This window comes from Gambusia affinis, linkage group LG19, assembly GCF_019740435.1.
Source record: "Gambusia affinis linkage group LG19, SWU_Gaff_1.0, whole genome shotgun sequence".
Lineage (NCBI taxonomy): Eukaryota > Metazoa > Chordata > Actinopteri > Cyprinodontiformes > Poeciliidae > Gambusia > Gambusia affinis.
In genome coordinates, this window is record NC_057886.1 from 16,530,390 (window position 1) to 16,548,852 (window position 18,463).

Here is an 18,463-nt window from a genome sequence, read left to right on the forward strand (position 1 = left end):
TTGTCAACTAGTTTAACTCTAGTTAACTAGTTGACCAGCAACAAAATCTGAACACGAACCATATATGGCATAATCACTTGCGTTGTTCAAGGCTTTTGTTTATTTAAAAGTACAAATAATAGACCACAGTTGTGGGGGCTTGGTTACACATTTCCACACAAATTGTAAAATGCAGGATTAAATATGGTGTATTTTAATAACCATTAATCCAGTTCAGACCATTAGTAATGATGGTTGAAGACAAAAATCAATTCCAACCTAATAGAGAATTATCTAATCGGATCAGTTTTAGATAAAATGTTTGTAAGATATTTATCTGGTTCCATGAGATTTGATAAAAATAAAACACTCTTTCACCAAATACACCCACTACTAGGAGGTAGAAAGACATCTTTATTAACTTACGTCATTTCTGAGACATGGGGCTTTCTGACAATGTCAGTTAAACTAAAGAGAGCATACACTTTATTTTTAGATAGGCACATCCTAATTTGTACAAGATGGCAACATTATTTGTGGAAAAATACCCTTTAGGGTAAAATCAAAAGAAAGCCTTTCATTTGAGATCTGAAAACTGTTTTACAAATAAACTTTCAAGCAAAATAACATTTGCAATTTATCATTTCTTAAATCAGTTACCATTTTCCTTGATGCTTTAACGTTTCTTTCATGCAGTGCTCCAGTTCTGAGAGAAATCTGCAAGCCAAATTAACCGCACTAATGATCTTCCTCAAAGTTCTATGTTTAGAATAAAGGTGGAACAATTCTCCTCTTTATTTCCATACACAAAAGTGGACTTCATAAATGTATTCACAGACCTCTCACTCTATCCCCCACCATTCTGCAAACAGCAGAGCCAAGTCCAGTGGTAGTTTGAGAAAGAGTGGGACGAATGTATGTGAAGATGCAAGAAACACCTGCTGAATCATCAAACTGACCCCTCTGTGGCCCATGTCACAGCTAGTTAAGGTGGGAGGCTATCACTGGGGCAGCTGCAGCAACGTGCCCTGTCCTGACGGCAGGTAAGTGACATTGCGGGAGCGTGAGAGCTGGAAGGCGATATCTTCTGCTGCCTCCAGCTTACGGAGCTCCACCAAACCGTCACCGGCTTCCATCAGGGAGTTAGCAATAAGCAAGGCGGCCTGAGAATCCCCCTCTGCTGAAATGATGGCAGCCTGCTTCTGTTGCTCGGCCTAAGAAAATATAGAGAAAAATGTCAGATTTAGACTGCTGAGCATCCTCAAGGAGAATGCATATAAAGGTTTGCTGAACATGTATTTTGAGTTATACCTTTTCTACAACAAAACGAGCCCTCTCTGCGTCCTGCTGGGCCACCTGCTTCATCTCAACAGCCTCTGTGAATTCTTTACCAAAGGTCAAGTGTGTCTAAAAAGAGAATTGTGAATTAGATTGGAGTTGATACAAAAAACCGTGACACTGTTGAAAATTTTAGAAGCAGCTTCCTACCAGTGATACGTCATCCAAGATGAGTCCGAAGGTGGAAGCTCTTTCCATAAGATCCTCACTGACCTGGCGAGACACGAGCTCTCTCTGGGTGATGAGCTCCCCGGCATCAAACCGAGCCTGTAAAGAAAAACATGCTTGACTGAGTGATTATTCCAACAATATTAAAGAAATATATCCTTGCTTCCTGGCTTTTAAAGGCTCACCACAACAGCCTTTAAGACCTCTGTGGTGATGGACGGTAGCACCCTCTCATCATAATCCTCGCCGATGCTCATGAAGATGCGGGGCAGCTGATTCGTCACCGGCCGGAAGAGGATACGCAGTGTGATGTTAACATTCTGCAGATCTGCAGAATAAGTGGTTCAAAGTGATTTATAGAACATAACTTGACCGTGAGTTTAAGATACATAATGTCATGAGTACATTAGCTCTTCTTTTTTGTATAGTTTGAAAGAATTTGTAGAAACACACAGACTGCCAGTTTCATGTTAAATCTGAGAAAAACATTCAGTGCTTTTTTCGGGTCTGCTCCATCTTCCCAACCTCCTGTGGTCACAGTAAATAGCTGCCTTTAGTAAGTTCAGTTCTGAGGGAGGTTAAAGGGTTGTGGTTCCTTTCCACTGTCGTCACGTTTGTTAAGAAGAGACTTTTGCAAAGTCAAGGAGGCCTTCATAAAATTTCCTGAAGAGATATTTTTTACTCACCTGCATTATATTATTGGTAGGATTGAACTGGAAGGTATGTAATCGGATTTGATTCTACCTATATGGCTGTATTTATTATTCTAAACTAATTTTTATAATTAATTAAATTGAATTTATTTAAATAATACACCTTTGCTGCCAGTGATGACAGGCACGTTACGTGGACGGGATCGACAATCAAAGATGATGGGCTTCTGAACCCAAGGAATGATGAAGTGGGTTCCTTCACCAACGACTACATCCTGTACACCTCTGAACCTGTCAAATATTACAGCCCGATGTCCTGCATCAACTGTAAAGAGAAATATTGTTAGTCATACACATTATACAAATAAATTATGTATTACGTGCTTTCTAACTAACATAGCTGATTACTTTTCTTGAGGTAAAATAATTAGCTATAATCCCAAAGTGTCAAAAACTGATTACTTCAAAAGAACAATTGTTAAAAATGTAGAGATAGAGTATGCCATTACGGTCATTCCCTCATTGGAATGTTGATGTCTTGTAAAATTTATATTGGAGCATTTGTGTGAATCTGTTGACTCATTTTACCATTTATCCTTTTCACACTTCTTGCTTTGGTCACATACAAATTTTCTTTTCAGTTTACTCAACATGCATCAATTCTTACCAAGGGAAGTTTCATACCCACTTTGACAGATACTGATTTAGAGACGATCTGTAAATTTTTGCCTCAAGTTTTAGTGAGAAAGCAGCAATATGACCATTTTGATCATAATTATATCAAGTGATTCTTATACAATTGTCATATCTAATATAATTATGCATGTAGGAAAGAGGAAAAAAAGACAAACTAGTCAAATTAGTGGGCTGACAATTAAAAAGAAACAAGCTCAGATCATAATGACAATTACAGAATAGGTTCCATTACTACTGCACATAATTTTTAATGTACTATGTGCCAGACGTTCCCTTATCTAAATATTAAAGCTGTCCATGTGCAGCACTCACCGTTGAAGAGGGCTGAGTTCACAACACCTCCACCAATAGCAAGGGCGAGCCCCAACTTTCCGATAGACTCAAACAGCTTGGCCATGACCGCAGCAACCTGCAGGTGAAAACAAGGAACGTTTCGGTGACCCCGATTGCAAATTCACTTGTATGGCACGCAATGTAAACCAATTAAGTCTTTGTTGAAATCCTTAGAAAGCCACCGTTAATCCCTTCACTGTAGGACAAACAAACAGTGGCCTTGGTTGATGCCAACCACGGCTGTAGGGTAAAGCTAATTTAGCTCATCATTAGCAAACTTTAGCTTAGCGATTAGCAGCGCATTGAGAGCGCTAGCAAATTCATACCAGATTTAAACGTGTTGCCTCACCAAAGCAACTAAAACATCATTAAGTACAGTGTGCTGTTTGAAATGTATTAGTAAAATGTGTGCGGCTTAAATCTTAACAGAAAGCAGTTAGCTTACGCTGATGAAGATAAGACAGTGGAAACTCGTGTTCTTCTTACCCAACCCCCGGCCAGTCAAGGCAACCGTTTTACAACACAGTTAATGCAAAACAAAATTCAATTTAGGGTAATCATGACTGTTGCACTAAGGTTTAACTTAACAGTTTTGTAGTTTTTTTGTTCTGATTGCAATATGTGTCATAACTAACCTCAGTTTGCTCCAACGACTGTGACCTCCACCGGACACGACACACAACACATGAAATATTTCACTCACGGCGCTTGCGCACAGCGAGTGACAACCTGCCTTCTGATTGGATAAACCCCACACGGTTCTCTGCTTCGTCGAAAGCTGCGGAAGAAGACATTTAATGCACCATTGCAATACCGCTACCTAGTGGCTTTCCGTGTTAGGAAAATAAAAATAATAAAATGAATAATCAATTGATCAATGGCTGATGGATTCTTTTATTTTATGTATTCTTAAACAAAGTAACAAATGTTTTTATTCCTGCAGATGTGCACGGTATAATCCTGGAATAAAAAAAGCACTAAAGACAGAAAAATTATTTAGTGTTAACTTTTCTTTTAAGAAAGCTCATCAAGCTGGAGCTGTTGTTACGATTTACTATTAAAATAAGTCTTGCTTTTTGATTTAAAAAGATGATGGTGGAAACCGCATATTGTGGTCTGTGGAAAAACTATACATGTTGAACAGTCAGAAGCTCTGAGATTTCTAAATCATGGTGTTTTTCCTATTCTGCTCTACAAATGTAACCCTTCCCTGTATGTCCATGACGCAAACAAGAAAACCAGATTTTAAAATGTTCGTTCCAAGAGAAAGACCTGAACTGTGAAAAATTGTGGGTGGTTTTCAGGACCTTGTGCCAGGTGGGATCTTACCAAAATCGTCATCTACAAAGCTTACTATACTTGAAAGAATAGTAAGATGTCTAGGCTATTTGTGTGCAAGCCTTTGTTTTCTAAACTTATACACCGTTTACAGAATTGCAAAACTGTAATGTGATCAAATTAATTCAGTCCTTTTCTGTCTTACTTTCAATGCCGATTGGTATTTTGTTTAATAATAAAAAGAACCACTGACTGTCATTGTTTTGCGAAATACACATCATGCAATTGTTACCAACATGACCGTGGTATGATTTTATTTTCTTGTAGCAACAAAATTAGGACAATAAGAAACTTTCTGATCACATCATCTGCAAACTCTCTCCGTTTTCACTTAGTTTAAAATTTCTCTTCTTTATTTTAGTATAGACGATAAAACTGCTGATGTACCAACAAACATCTGGATGAAGCAGCTCTAACCTGCTCGCATACTCAGAGCAACGACCTTTGGTTGCCCCCTAGTGGGAAGAAATCTAACAAAATATACTTAGTTTCGCTTTTCCTCCTCTTCCCGTGAAGAGTGTCGATCTTCGAAAGTTGATTAAAGAGATATCAGCGTGTAACACATGCAAGGTCAGTAATGTTTACATTCGAACGAGATCCGCAGCGCTACGCCGAATAATTTAATCGTTTGTGTTGCGATCTGATTCAGCCGAGATGTGCCTGATTTATTTACTTCCTTGACACTCGCCTCTGAAATGTGGCCTGTTTTCTTGTTATGGGGAAATTACGCGCCTCTTACTGATTTCTGGAAGCAGATTTGACACCAAAACTCTGAAATCAATATAAGTAGAGACAGTACAAGCCTAAGCAGGTGGGATGTCTGAAAAGCTTCAGTGCGTGCAGCAAAGTAATGTTGAATTTAGTCAAAGCGCAGCAAACTAGTTTACAATCGGTTGGTGGGGAGGAAGAAGAAGAAAGGAGGGGGACATGGGCACGAGGGGTTAATAGCTTTGTGCATCTTTTTAACTGATTTCTATTCAAGTAAGCGTCAGTCAAGGGGGAATGGCTCTAAAGAGGAATAAATAACCAAACGTCACACATTTTGGCTTCATAAAATATATATTATACAATTGCCTTATAATCGCTTCAACTCTCCTTTAGAAGTAAAGAGGATTAAAAGCCCACCGATGTGAAGTTGATTGCCATTTTTTATTTGCAGATTTACACATATAACGTTGATTAGGATAGATTTTCTTTGTATATTGATGTAATGTCCTTGTAACCCCAGGAGAGGGCGATATAATCTGACATATCTTTATTTCTGTATATAAGGGTGGGGTTCACACATAGAAACCCCTATAATTAACAGAGGCGTCACACTTTTGTTTATTTTTATTTTTCACCATCAGCCGGATATTCACAATCAGCGTCTCTCCAGGAGAATGTATTTTTGATTGGTTGTGCTGTCTCATTCTCATGTAGAAAGTTTCTCCCACTCAGCAGTGACCGTGTTTCTTCCAGCAGATGGCAGAAGCGGGCAGGATTGTCAGGGTGAGCGGGCTGCCCACGGACCTAGAAGATGACAGGCTGAAAGACAAGTTACTCATTCACTTTCTCAGAGCCAGGAATGGAGGAGGGGAAATAGACCATGTCACGATTGTGAAACCAACGCCTTTATCTGCTCTCATTACCTTCGAGGACAGTGCAGGTCAGTCGATTGAAGTGTTTTTTTGAATAAACAAAAACAAACCAACAGCACCTTGCTTACTTCCATTTGGTTTCAGTGGGAAAGATGCTGCCAGCAAAATTTACTGAATAAGTATTCATCTGTATTTTTACCTGCATACAGTAAAAACAGAATTTTGCCCATTCAGCTGGTCAGCATAGGAAATAAATACATCATCAGTGGCCTTAAGAGGAGGACTTGTTGCTGCTCACCAATGTAAGAGGCATTTTAAGGCAATTTCCAAACAATTTGATGACTGTGACTCTAAAGTCAGTTTTTCAATACTTAGTGAAAGAACTGTACAGCCTTCGCTTCATTTCCCCAGCAGAAAGCCTCTTTTCTGTAAAATTAATATGGCAACACAATTTAGGTTTACAAAACTTGATCAGATTGAACCACAAAACTTCTCCAACAAAGTCCCTTGAACCAGTTTAGCAAGAATGGAGATTCTTGACCATACTGCATTGCTCCATGTTTGGAGAAAACCAAATACCTTACAAGTTGCGGAGGGATGATGATTTGGGTTAATTTTGCAGCCACAGACCCTGGATGCATTCTAGCCTTTGAAAAGACCATTTACTCCTCTACCAAACTATTGAGTCATGTTTGAGGCCAGGTAGGAAAAACATTCTCATAATCCCAAACCCAGCAGCATATCTATAAGATATAGACTGGAAACATTCAATGTTTTTCAATGGCCCAGTCCAAGTACAAGTATCTACATGATTGTGGTACTAGAGTGAGAGCTCAAGAGAGCTGTGCAGAAACAGTTATTCTCTATTCACAATGAATTTATCTACATTAATGTGAGAGACTGATAAATCTGGACAGAAAACAACTATTTCTATTGCTGCTAAAGGGGATTCTGAAATCCATTTAACCATTGGGATGCACTTACTTCTTCAATGACAGCTTTTCCACTTTAGCTTAGTCTTTGTTTAATAAATAATCACAGTATTGCATCTGTTGTGTGTTATTGTGCAATTGAAATTAGATTTAAATAATTGTAGATCCTAATAAAGATCATTTTTATTATTTCCTGACACATAAGACTCCACCCAAGTCTCTCAGCTTAACATAAATAATTTTCCATCTATCAAAATTTAGGCGCATCCATTTACATAGCATCGGTACAGCCTCTAGGCTGTCACGAGTGATTTAAACTGAGCTGAAATGCCTGTATGCAAGTCAGTGGAGCAGCCAATGGCAGAAACGCTTAGTCAGGATGCTTTTCAGACTCTGATTGATTTCCTTCCAATGACCCCTCTCACATAGTGGCACAGAGAATTGCTCAACAATCTCGGCACATTCTGGAAATAGATGGGAAGAAGTATGAACTCACTGCTTCAGAGAGCCCAGAAAGCTTGGACCCAGACCAGGTACAAAATATTACAATTTTGTACAATATGCCAAGTAATTCAGTAAGAAGGGTGAACTTAAATTGTTTTGCTTTGGGGTTTTTAGGTTGTCTTAAGCTTAACAGCAACGGTTGACTACAGCAGACTTCCTGGGGGAATCAAGGCACTAAAAAACCTTCATAAAAGTCATCAGGATGTCCAGATAAAGACCATTGCTACTGAGACGTGTTGCACACTGTTTGGCTCGTACTGTAAAGTGCAGGCTGCTTTGACCGAACTACTTGGTCCCAGATTCTCAGAGAGCAAAGACTCAGGTCCAAATGCCTCCAGCAGGACTTGGTCATTTCAGACATCACAGAAGGCTCAAGTGTCAGAAGATCAGAGCAGAGAACCAACCAGGCAAGAGGAACACAGAGAAGTCAAAGATGACGCTGATGTTTCAACAAAGGGGGAAAACTTTGCTTCAAACAGAAATCGTGCTTTTGGTGGTGATCACTGGGAAACTGCCAATCACACAGATAGCGCCGCTCAGCGCTCTCCAACTGCTTTCATAGAGGAGTCCTCTTTGATTGTGGATGCAGACGTGTTCCAGTATCTGGAGAAGCACTGCAAGAAGGAATACCAGCAAATCCTCAGTCAGTTTGGTGTTGAGGTGGTGAACGAAACAAATCAAGGCCTGACCACTCTGTTTTTGCAGATTGCTGATACAACAGCGTTGGAGGAGGGACAAGAGAGCATGAAACTAGCTAAACAGGCAATAAGTCGACTTTACCAGGAAAATGAGGCAAAGATCTGTCGAGACCAGCTCCCTAAAACTATAATTCGCCCCAGAGGAGGACTGCAAAAGGCACTGGAAAACACAAGTGTAAGATATCCAAAACTTCTTCTGAATGAAGATGAGCAGTATATTTACTTTATTGGTAGCAGCAAGGATGTAGCAGATGCCAAATACTCTCTTCTAATGGGCCAGGAAGAAATTAGAAATAAAAAGGAAGGTGTTGCCAGTCTTCTTAATTTTCCTTCATATAATTCTGGCTCATCACCTTTTCATGCTGATGAGGAGCAATTACCCCAGACTACTCCTCCTACTGAAGGACAGTTGAATGAAAGGATAGATCGGCTGCAGATATCTGAGGAAGATGAACTAAGAATTGATGGATCAAGAAGGTATAAGCTGGCTGCTCGGTTTAAAGACTCAGGACTTTCCGTTTTAGTCGGCTTTCCCTTCCGTCCAAATTCATCACCCAGCAGGCAAGCGCACCAGGAACCGATTCTGGGGCACGATGTGCTGTCCGGAACAACACAGATTTCTGGTGAAGGAGTTTCTAGAGCAGCAGCCCAAAATACTGGAGGGAACATATTGTTCAAAACCGCACACACATCTTCTCCGTCTTTATTCTCACCAATTAAAACCTCTTTAACTACAGATATTATAGATACCCGACCAAAAGATTTAGCAGCTCCATTTGCTTCAATTCCTTACAACTTTACAAAAAGCAGTACACTTCCACCGTCAGGGTCTGGATCCACTTTAAAGCGAGCCAATAGTTTCTCAGGAACACCTCAACAGAAAGCTCAAATTTTGGGCCAGCAGAACCAAGACGATTCCAGCAAACCTTCAGTTGGAGTCCGTGAGCGTTCTTCCAGCTTTAGTAGCCAGACAGTGAGGAATAAACAAGAAGTCCATCATGAAGAGATCTCAGTTTCCCAGGTTATATGGCAATACATAAAGGAGGCCTACAGCACCCGGGTGGAGGACCTCACGTCTGATCTCCAGATGAAAGAGAGCTCCTCTGAGGGCAATCAGAATTTGACTGTTATCTTAAGAGGGGCTGATTCGTCCAAAGTGATATTATGTCGGGAACGTCTACAGAAGCTTGTTGACTTAGTCAGTGGTGACTTCTCAGTTCAGGAGCTGCGCATGTCAGAGTTGGGGGTTTCTAGTACCAAAGACGAAACTTTACAGGCTTGTTGCTCTGAAGTGCGGAGCCGCTTCAAGAAGGTTGTTATCCACACGATGCAGAAAAACTTGTATCTCGTTGGTCCAGAAGAGCTGTGCTCCCAGGTTGCTGCTACGCTGAGGGAGGTATTGTCTAAAGAACCTGAACAGCATGACTTCTCCGACCAACTTTTACCATTGAATGCAACCCAAAGCAGAAAACGAGCCCCGGACAGTACATATAAAGTTCTACTATCCACCCAAGCTGGCATAGTTGATGGGAACAGCGAGAGTCAGCAATGGAAAACAACCTATGGTAGAGACTTTGGTGAGAAAGGACTTTTGAATGGATCAAATAGCCAATCATCACAGAAGAAAGAGAAAGTCTTCAAGGAAAAACAGGATGGAAACACAGTTGAAAAGAATCCTTTGAATGGTGAGAAAGAGAGAACATTACAGGCTAACCGACCATATACTACAGAGAATACACCTACAGAGACACAGAGTACCTCAGAGAAGTCCAGGTCAGGTCTGGACAAGCAGACCTGTTTTTGTGGGAAGGACAAGACAACATTGGTGAGGACCAAGTGTGGAGTCACATTGTGCCCAGAGTGCCTGGACACATTGCACTCTTACTGCAAAGTCTGCAATCAGGCAGAGCAGACATCCCAAGGCATCTGTGGTGAAATGAAGAAATCCAAACTGAGCATGAATTTACCAGGTCAACACAAGGATGGCGTTATCAAGATCACTTACCGCATTCCTAATGGTATCCAAGGGGTGAGTAGCTTACTTAGAATCTTTCGTCGCTGTTATCTGATAAAGAGCTTTTGTGTTATCTTTTAGAAAGCCTGATAGGGCTTTCACTGTTACCGAGAAAGCAACTAAGACAAGGATGCTACTCAAAACCTGCATTTTCAAAGTAAAAAAGACTTAAATTCCAAGATGAATATAGACTTCTTTCACAAGAAAAAAAGAACTTTAAATTTTTTGACAGTTTAGCATTGTAACTTTTCACAAGCTAAGTGCATAACCTCTGCAGTTATGGATACAATGGGAACAGCAAGGTTCCCAACTCTGTTAAAAAAAAAAGAAAAAGAAAAAGTTCTTTAAGTTTCTTCCTGTGTTGGTGTTTGAACATAACTTTATGCATTGGGACCCTTAAGAAACTCTCCCAAACCCCAGTGTCCTATTTACTTGACTTGCAGCCCACCCAACAGGATTGATTAGACTGTTTTGCGGTGGCATATTTTTGACTGCAAATCAAAATGTTTCATAAATAATTTGCAAACAGTTCAACTTGCACTTTCTTATGTGCTAATGCATATTAATTGACAAACATACAAGCTAGTACTGTTGTGCTGTGGTGTAACATTACACAATTTTAATAAAATGGATCCAGTCCATTTAATGGGGTTAGATAATTGTTATCGAAACAACCAGTGTCCAAGAACAGGAGATTCTTAAAGAGACAGGGACAAATATCAAGTTGTAAATCAAATTTCTTCTAAGTTATATTTGATATGTAAAGTATTTTTAATACAACCGATTACAACGTAGTAGCTTGATTGTGCTATAAAATGGGACTACTTGCCTCAAAAATACACTATACTGTCCCTTTATTTAAAGGTCTCAAGGCTTTTGCCAGAAAACAAAAAATTGGTCCATCTCTGGGTCTTTCAGTAGGTTAACTTTAAACCAAATCAACAGAAACATTGATTATACATTGATTAAGTTTATTATAAAAGTGATTTTTTCACAGGTTTATCCAAAGTGTCAGTGCCTGCAAATGGGTTATAGCTATTTCATTAATACTGTGCTATCAATTGTATATGTTAGCACTTTGGTTCTAATGTGATTTATCTTTGATCAGGAGGGCCATCCATCACCTGGAAAACCATTTAAGGGGGCGGTATTCGAAGCCTACCTCCCAGACAATGAAAATGCGAAGAAGCTGCTTCCCCGACTGGAAAAAGCCTTCAGGGGGGGCCTCACCTTCACAGTAGCAGGCAAAGGGACTGATGCCAAGGTCGTCTGGGACTGCATCCCACACAAAACCAGCTTATATGGAGGCAAATCTGAGTGAGTGAATGCAGTTTGAATCTTCAGGTCACTGCTATTTATTGACAAATCTGAGCTAATTTGTTCTTATTTTGTCTCTTGCAGGAAAGGGTACCCAGATCCCACCTACTTGACACGTTTGTCCACCATCTTGACTTCTAAAGGGATTGAGTAGGTCCAAATTGAAAAATTACAGAGAAAAAACTTATACATGCACGTTTTTAATATAATTTCAACTGTATTAGTCATCAGCCTTATTGTATTATGTTGTAAATGTCAGGCATTCCTTATTTATCTATGAATGTAAATAACAGAATTGAGAATGGAAATAATATGTATATATTTTTAGATTTTTTTTAAACTCATGGCTTTTTAAAGATTTTTTAAGAACGTGCTTGAATCTTTGAATGTTTAATGTCCCGACGTCACAGTTTGGATCATTTCGTACAACATTTCTGAACCTTTATTTTTTTTTACCATTTCAACTAACTCGTTTTTATACGAGTGTATTTCTATGGTATGATGTGCACATCTCTGTAAAGATAGGCACTTTGGAGCATTCTGTATAGATTTAACCACAATCCATCTAGCTATTTGCAAAATACTGGAGGGTATAAGTATAAATAAAAAGAGCACATTTCCTGACTTTTTTTGATGCTTTTTTTATTAGTCCTGGAAAACATGTAAGGCATATGGTAACATTACACACTGAAGCGTTACAAGCTCTAAAGGCCATGTGGACAGCATGGCACCACGCGGTAAACCCAGAGTCAAGCACAGAAGCAGCATCAGTTCAAAGGGTTTAAAAAACAAAGTCGGGACGAGGAGTGTGTTTTTCTGTTCTGCTTTTCTCTTTTTAACCCCAAAAACATCAGAGCGAAGGGAATGTGGAAGTCACCTGTTGGGTATCCACTGTAGAAAATGACCGGTGCTGACAAAGCTAACAAGAGGAGGGTTGTGAAGAGTTTTTCCAAAGCATTCCCAGAGATAGGTTAAGATGTCACACGGCTTTACCAGCTGGCCTTGGCAATGCCTGTGCTGAAGGTGAGAGCAGGGACTCTGCGGTGGACTGGAACTCTCCTCCTTCACACCACAATACTATGAAAACTGATGAGAAGCTACACACATGTGCTTTATTTTCTGGTTGACTAAACATGCATTCTAATACTGTACTGTACATGAAAAGCCATGGCAGATTGTGCTTTTTTTTTTAGCATCTCTGCAATGCATTACTCTTAGAAGAGACTGCGAAGAACTTAAGAGCTGCAGGCAGATGTTTGAATGAATATGAGCCACTGACTGATCCTTCTTTCACATTGGATGAGGTTGTGAAGGATAATCATGCAGTCGGAGTTTGTGTCATGAACATCGTGGAACTGCTGTGTGTGTATTTGTGGTGAGGAAAACTGCAGTTTGGAATGACCTGAGAAACCATATAAAACAAAATAAAATATTAAAAAACAAATCACCTCAAAGCTTGACAGCGACGTTTCTGCAAGGAACTTTAGTGACACAACAAGAGAGAAAGAAGATGAGGATTTGAAATACTGACCTCAATGCTTGTCTTCAGGGCCTAATTTACGGGTGTTAATTGGCGCCATCCCATCTAGGAAAATGACCACGCGTTGCCTATTTTTACATTGTAATGCTTTATTTTTCTCCCAAGCTGAACATCTCAGCGTTTCTTTTGCATAAGTGTCTGGAATGACTGGGAAACCACTTCAAGATGACATACAATCCGGCTTCACCATAGTGGAAGAGCTTCCAGACGGCAGACCAAAGTAGGAAGGGGGTGGGCCTGCTTTTAACCAAAAGATCCACTTGAGCTCAAACTCCAGACATGAAGCGCCGCCTCACTGATTAAGATCGTCTCAAAGACATTGGCTCCATTGAACCATTGGGGAAATGCTGGAAGAAAAAAACAAAAACTAATCTGTTTTCCACATGCAGATGGATGCGTGCAATATCAAATTCCAGATGTCAAAATGATGTTTTATTCTCTGTGAATGCGAGTGCAGAGGGAAAGGGGTTTATACCGGGAGGACTGTTGGCTGGCTGCAAAACTGCTGCACGGGCCAAGAAGCTCTGCAGATGCAGCGCAGCGAGAGAGAAATTACTTACAAACCTTCAGCGAACGGAGAGAGTGGCTGTAAAGCGGAAATGTTGCGTCTGGGGCAGGCCGGGGCTCATCAGCCAATAAGCTGGGGCCTTGTTGGGCTGTGTTACAGTGTCTGCATCACTGCACAGCTGTGTGAGAACATCTGTTTTCCTCACTTTGCTATACGGACCACTTGCAAGCACGCTGGCAGAAACGTATGCACAGAAGAATGTGGCGAAGCTTTGGATTTTGAGAAAATCTAGTGAAGTTTTGAGTCCTAATCTCTCCTTCCTTTTAGTTGTAGGATAATCTGATTTTTGTAGAGGTAACCTTTTTGAAAGGAGAGAAAACAGAAACAGACCTTAGTCTGAGCAACCAATTAAAACCCACAAACCTTTTGAAAAAAAGTCCCATTATTCCCTGATATACAAAACTGGTGCATATCTGCATTTTTTCCCCTTCTTCTGGGTTGATGGAATTGCACCCCAAGGCAGATTCTTTTTTAATATATTTTTATGCACTGTTAATATTCAAAGCATTGACAGAGGAATATACATACAATTTGGCACACATGGTTTGGACCAACAGAAAAAAAAAACTTTATCACATTTAAAAGGAGTGCAGGTTAGCAGGTCCCCACAGAGTACTGTATGAGCTTTGAACTTTAAACCCTTGGATAACAAAAAAATAATAATAATAGAAAAAAATAAAGATAAATCAAAATAACATAGTAAGTAAAACATTTTTCTTTCTTTCTTTTTTTTTGTTTTTAACTGAAGCAATTGTTTCTCACATGGCACTCGGAACAGAAGCACCGTCCACAGGTTCACAAAGGGAGCCCAGCAGATTAGAACAGAACACTAACCAGAGGCTGACAGAGCACAATCACTCCCCACACCAGTATGGCGGTCGCACTCCAGTCCATCTCACCCAGCTCCGCGTTTTGTTTCCCACAGTCAAGAAAGAATGAATGCATTTGAAAAGTTGGAGCACATGAGTGGAACCTTTAAACAACTGAATGCGTTTGTGCCACCTGTTCTGAAAGGATGAGAAACAGGCTGCAAATCTGGAGCAACAACAACAACAACAAAAAAAAAAAAAAATAGAAAAAAGAAAGAAGAAAACTCAAAGCCAGGCTGAGACTGGAGTGCCACCGCCATGCTTGCAAGTGCATTAAGACCAGCGAGCAGAGTGCAAAATACTAATACCAACTGTCCTCATAACACAGGCCTCTTATCAGACAGGAGGGAGAGATGGAGGAGGGTCAATGTGAAGCTACGTCGTTCTGTAGCAGAGTAGTGTGAGGTGGGAATGTGGCAGGGAGGGAGAGTGATTTTAAAACCTGACAAACGACCTGAGGACACACACGTCTTCACACACAATGGCACACCACACACAGCACATGAGGGAGGCCACTCATGCCAACACAAAAACTTTTTTTTTTTCTTTTTTGGAAACATTTCTTTTGTTTGTTTTTTACAAAGTCACTAGTCACCATCTGAGTCTGAACACTGAAGCTGGACCCAGAGGCAAGCAGGCAGACAGGTAATCAGGAAGGTGTCATGTTTAAAGATGATGACATGAGATGAAATTTTCAATGTCCATAAGTTGGGCAACAGTGTGCACATCTAGCAAGTAAAGGGCCACTGACACACACTGTTGGAATTAGAAACTGAACAGTGACTTTACATAAGCATTAGAACTGTGTAGCACAGCTAGTAGTTACAGGTAGAAAGAAAAGCTGCATTTTATCACGTGATTTATCATCTCCACCCTTTTGGCCGACACAGTGTCATGTAAAAGTGTTTCTCTTCTGTTTTTTCCCTATTGTTACACTTAGACGTTTCACATCATTAAACACATCCTATTATCAGGCTATGATAGCCTCATTAAATACATAATGCACTTTTTAAATACTGAATTATTAAGAATAAAAGGTATCCAAATCAATCTGACTGCATGTACAGAAGTAATAATCCAAAATGCAGAGTTTAGTTTCAGCCACTCTGTATTGATCAAAATGAAAAAATCTGATAAGAATGAAGAACATCACATCTCGACATAAACAAGTTCACCACCATTTCTGAGGCTTTGGGACTCCAGTGAACCACAGTGAGAGTTATTACTCACAAAAAGAGAAAACATGGAACAGTCGTAAACCTTCCAAAAAGTGTTGGTTCTACCGAAATGACTCCATGAGCGCACCAATGACTCACCCAGGACGTCACGAAGAACCCTGAACAACATTTAAAGCACTGGAGGCGTGACTTTCCTTAGTTAAGGTCAGTGTTCACGATTCAATAATAAGAAATTAGGCAAAAATAGCATCCAAGGGAGAGTGGACAAATAATAAGAATTAAAATAGTTCTGCAAAGACCAATGGTACAAAGTAAAAAAAACAACTTCATTTCCAGTTATTGCAAATGCGAGACGGCGGTATTTGTTGCCAAGGGTGGCATAACCAGTTATTAGACATAGGGTAATTAAATTTAGCAGACAATTGCTTCTTCACACAAGGCCAGACGGATTTGGATAGCTTTGTTCCCTTAATAAAATCATCGATTGAAAACTAGATGTTGTTATTTACTCTAATTATCTTTGATTTGCTTGACAAACTGTTCAATGTGGTTAAAAGAAAGAAAAAATAGAAGAAAATACTTCTTCACACTGGTGTAGTTGTTAAAATTTCAGTTATTTTTAGCATAGGAGTTTTTAATGTAGATGTAATATTAACCATTAACAGCCACAGTTACGAACCCAACTATCAATGTTACATGTTAGACTTTAGACAGGGTTGAAATAAGGCTAGCCGAGTGATATTAAATGCTTAAAAAACAGCCTTGCCTGCTGTTTTGATTCATATTACTAAAACATATTCAACCTGTTGAAGTACCGGCTGACAGCACCAACTGCTGGCAAACGCAGAGTCAGAAGAGCATGAAGAAGGAGACACAGAGAGAGGGAAGAAAAAAAAAGAAGAGAGAGAGACCACAGTGCCATCTCTGACGAGCCTGACGCCTGTTGCTATGCCGACCACAAAGAGGGAAACAGAAAGAGGAGGAAGAGGGAGGAGGTGGGGAGGCGAAGCACGGACAACAGCGCCGGCTGAATTCGCCTCTCCCGGGTCAGTGTGATCGAAAGGAAGCGAGGAATGCAATGAAATTCCTCTCGGAGGTTCAGGGACGAAAGAAAGTCCAGAGCAAAGGAAAACAAAAAAACTAAAGAAAAAAAACCCTTCACTCTCTTCACTTGCTCACTTCAAGCGCCTCACTGTCTTGGTGCGACAGCGGCTCTTTCATCGCATTTGGAGCGTGCATGTCTCTGTGTTTGCACAGAAACAATTTCTCTCTTAATTGGCACCCTGAACTTCTTGCCAACAGTTGGTCGGCTAGAAAAATCTGTAACTAAGGAGAAGGAAGCTGGAAAATAATATCAGCCAGGCTATTCAACAGAGCACAGAGAGGCTCATTATAAGAGGAAAAGCAAGGACATGAACTCGAATGGAATTTGATGGGAAAGCATTTCCATTGCTCCGACGCTCTAATAATTTTTTTTTTTCTACGTGGTTAAACATGATGAGCGAAAAAACTACAATGAATATATCCCCAGGGAAGGTGAGGAGCATCAGCCAATCAGAAGCATCTCTGACTCATCAGTAGTGACATAACTAAGCTCGACACAGAAAACAGGTGCCAGTGGGTGGGTGTGGTTCTCGGTTTATCTGCCTGCCTTCAGTGCCTGTCTGTGGGTCCGGCTCGTGGGTGAGTCGGGGTGGAGGTGGTGATGCTGTGGGAGATGTGTGTGTTGGTGAGGGGTTGGGGGGGGACTCAGCACAGTGAGGTGGGGGGAGGAAGAGGAGGCGGCAGGTGGAAGTCAGAGCAGAACAATTTAACACGGTGGGAGTCGAGATGCAGAGGGGGCACGGAGGGTCAAGGGTGGGGCCGGAGTGTGAAAGGAGATTAAGGTTGTCAGGGAGATGGTAATTTGCCTCCAGGCTCGGACCAAACCCACCATCCTCCACGGCTCTCCTGATGCTTTGATTCCCAATAGCAAAAATCGATTAATACTGTGAGGGGCAGAAGGTTGGAGATGAGATTAGAGCATTTAGGGGGTGTGAAGTATCAGATTTTAACTTTTTTTTAAAGAAGTAAATATGAGGAACAGAAGAGGAAACGGGAGGTGGGAGCAGCCATGCCTGAGTAAATCACCCAGTAGGTGAGGCAGAAGGGAGGTTAAAGACTGAGACTGGTGTGATAATTTCCAATTTATCCCAACTCCTTCCCATCTTTGCTACCACTTCACCCCCATCCCCCTGCAGCTCCCCCACCAAGCTCATCCCTGCCACCTCCCCTGCTCCCAGGACACAAACTCCCTGCTGCTGGTCTGCTTGACTATCCATCTTTCCCTCTCACTTCTCCTCCTTCTTGGCCTCTTCATTCTTCTCCTCCTCCTTCTTGGGCTCTTCCTTCTTCTCCTCTTTCTTAGGCTCCTCTTTCTTCTTGTCATCCTTCTTCTCCTCCTTCTTTCCATCGTCCTTCTTCTTGTCATCCTTCTTCTTATCATCTTTCTTCTTGTCCTCTTTCTTGTCCTCCTTCTTGGCCTCTTCCTTCTTCTCCTCCTCCGGCATGGGCTCGGTGGTGAGGATCACTTTGCCGATGTTGTTCCTCTCCTGCATCTTTCTCATGGCATCGCCAACCTGGAGGAAGAGAGTTGGACAATCAGAGAAAGCTGGGATACAGGACAAATAAAGCAAAGAGCACAAAGACATTTCTGAAACGTTCAACGAGAAGAAGAAGCCAGGTCGCTCTCAAACTAAACAAATCCAATGTATTATCT

At 40.8% G+C, this 18,463-nt stretch overlaps 3 protein-coding genes across 4 annotated transcripts in view; 1 reads left to right on the plus strand and 2 right to left on the minus strand.

Annotated features, from left to right (window-relative positions):
* Nucleotides 1-373: 373 nt before the first annotated feature.
* On the minus strand, nucleotides 374-3,937 carry phb (prohibitin). 2 transcript variants are annotated; one of them, XM_044101386.1, is made up of 7 exons: nucleotides 3,803-3,937; nucleotides 3,147-3,243; nucleotides 2,302-2,463; nucleotides 1,671-1,813; nucleotides 1,468-1,584; nucleotides 1,291-1,386; nucleotides 374-1,193 (listed from the first exon to the last, which is right to left on the minus strand). In XM_044101386.1, the coding sequence occupies exons 2-7, from the start codon at nucleotides 3,229-3,231 to the stop codon at nucleotides 981-983; spliced, it is 816 nt and encodes a 271-aa protein (XP_043957321.1). In that variant the 5' UTR covers nucleotides 3,232-3,243; nucleotides 3,803-3,937; the 3' UTR covers nucleotides 374-980. The 2 variants fall into 2 exon arrangements, with proteins under 2 accessions (XP_043957321.1, XP_043957320.1); XM_044101385.1 differs by having other exon boundaries at nucleotides 3,613-3,859.
* Nucleotides 3,938-4,908: 971 nt separating this feature from the next.
* On the plus strand, nucleotides 4,909-14,746 carry si:busm1-163l24.3. Its single transcript, XM_044101245.1, has 6 exons — nucleotides 4,909-5,075; nucleotides 5,970-6,153; nucleotides 7,447-7,550; nucleotides 7,636-10,248; nucleotides 11,342-11,550; nucleotides 11,635-14,746. The coding sequence occupies exons 2-6, from the start codon at nucleotides 5,970-5,972 to the stop codon at nucleotides 11,702-11,704; spliced, it is 3,180 nt and encodes a 1,059-aa protein (XP_043957180.1). The 5' UTR covers nucleotides 4,909-5,075; the 3' UTR covers nucleotides 11,705-14,746.
* The window catches only part of vat1 (vesicle amine transport 1), a 37,551-nt gene continuing 33,210 nt past the window's right edge, over nucleotides 14,123-18,463 (minus strand). Inside the window, exon 6 of the mRNA XM_044101246.1 lies at nucleotides 14,123-18,323. Coding sequence (XP_043957181.1) covers nucleotides 18,036-18,323 — 288 coding nt within the window. The 3' untranslated portion in view covers nucleotides 14,123-18,035. The remainder of the gene's footprint in view (nucleotides 18,324-18,463) is intronic.

Coding starts and splice junctions, on each gene's coding strand:
- si:busm1-163l24.3 (XM_044101245.1), top strand. CDS start 5,970: ATGGCAGAAGCGGGCAGGATTGTCAGGGTGAGCGGGCTGCCCACGGAC. Junction 7,551..7,635: donor AAAGCTTGGACCCAGACCAG/GTACAAAATATT, acceptor TGGGGTTTTTAG/GTTGTCTTAAGCTTAACAGC. Junction 11,551..11,634: donor TTATATGGAGGCAAATCTGA/GTGAGTGAATGC, acceptor TGTCTCTTGCAG/GAAAGGGTACCCAGATCCCA.
- phb (XM_044101386.1), bottom strand. CDS start 3,231: ATGGCCAAGCTGTTTGAGTCTATCGGAAAGTTGGGGCTCGCCCTTGCT. Junction 2,464..3,146: donor GAACTCAGCCCTCTTCAACG/GTGAGTGCTGCA, acceptor TTCTCTTTACAG/TTGATGCAGGACATCGGGCT. Junction 1,814..2,301: donor TGTCATCACTGGCAGCAAAG/GTGTATTATTTA, acceptor CTTATTCTGCAG/ATCTGCAGAATGTTAACATC.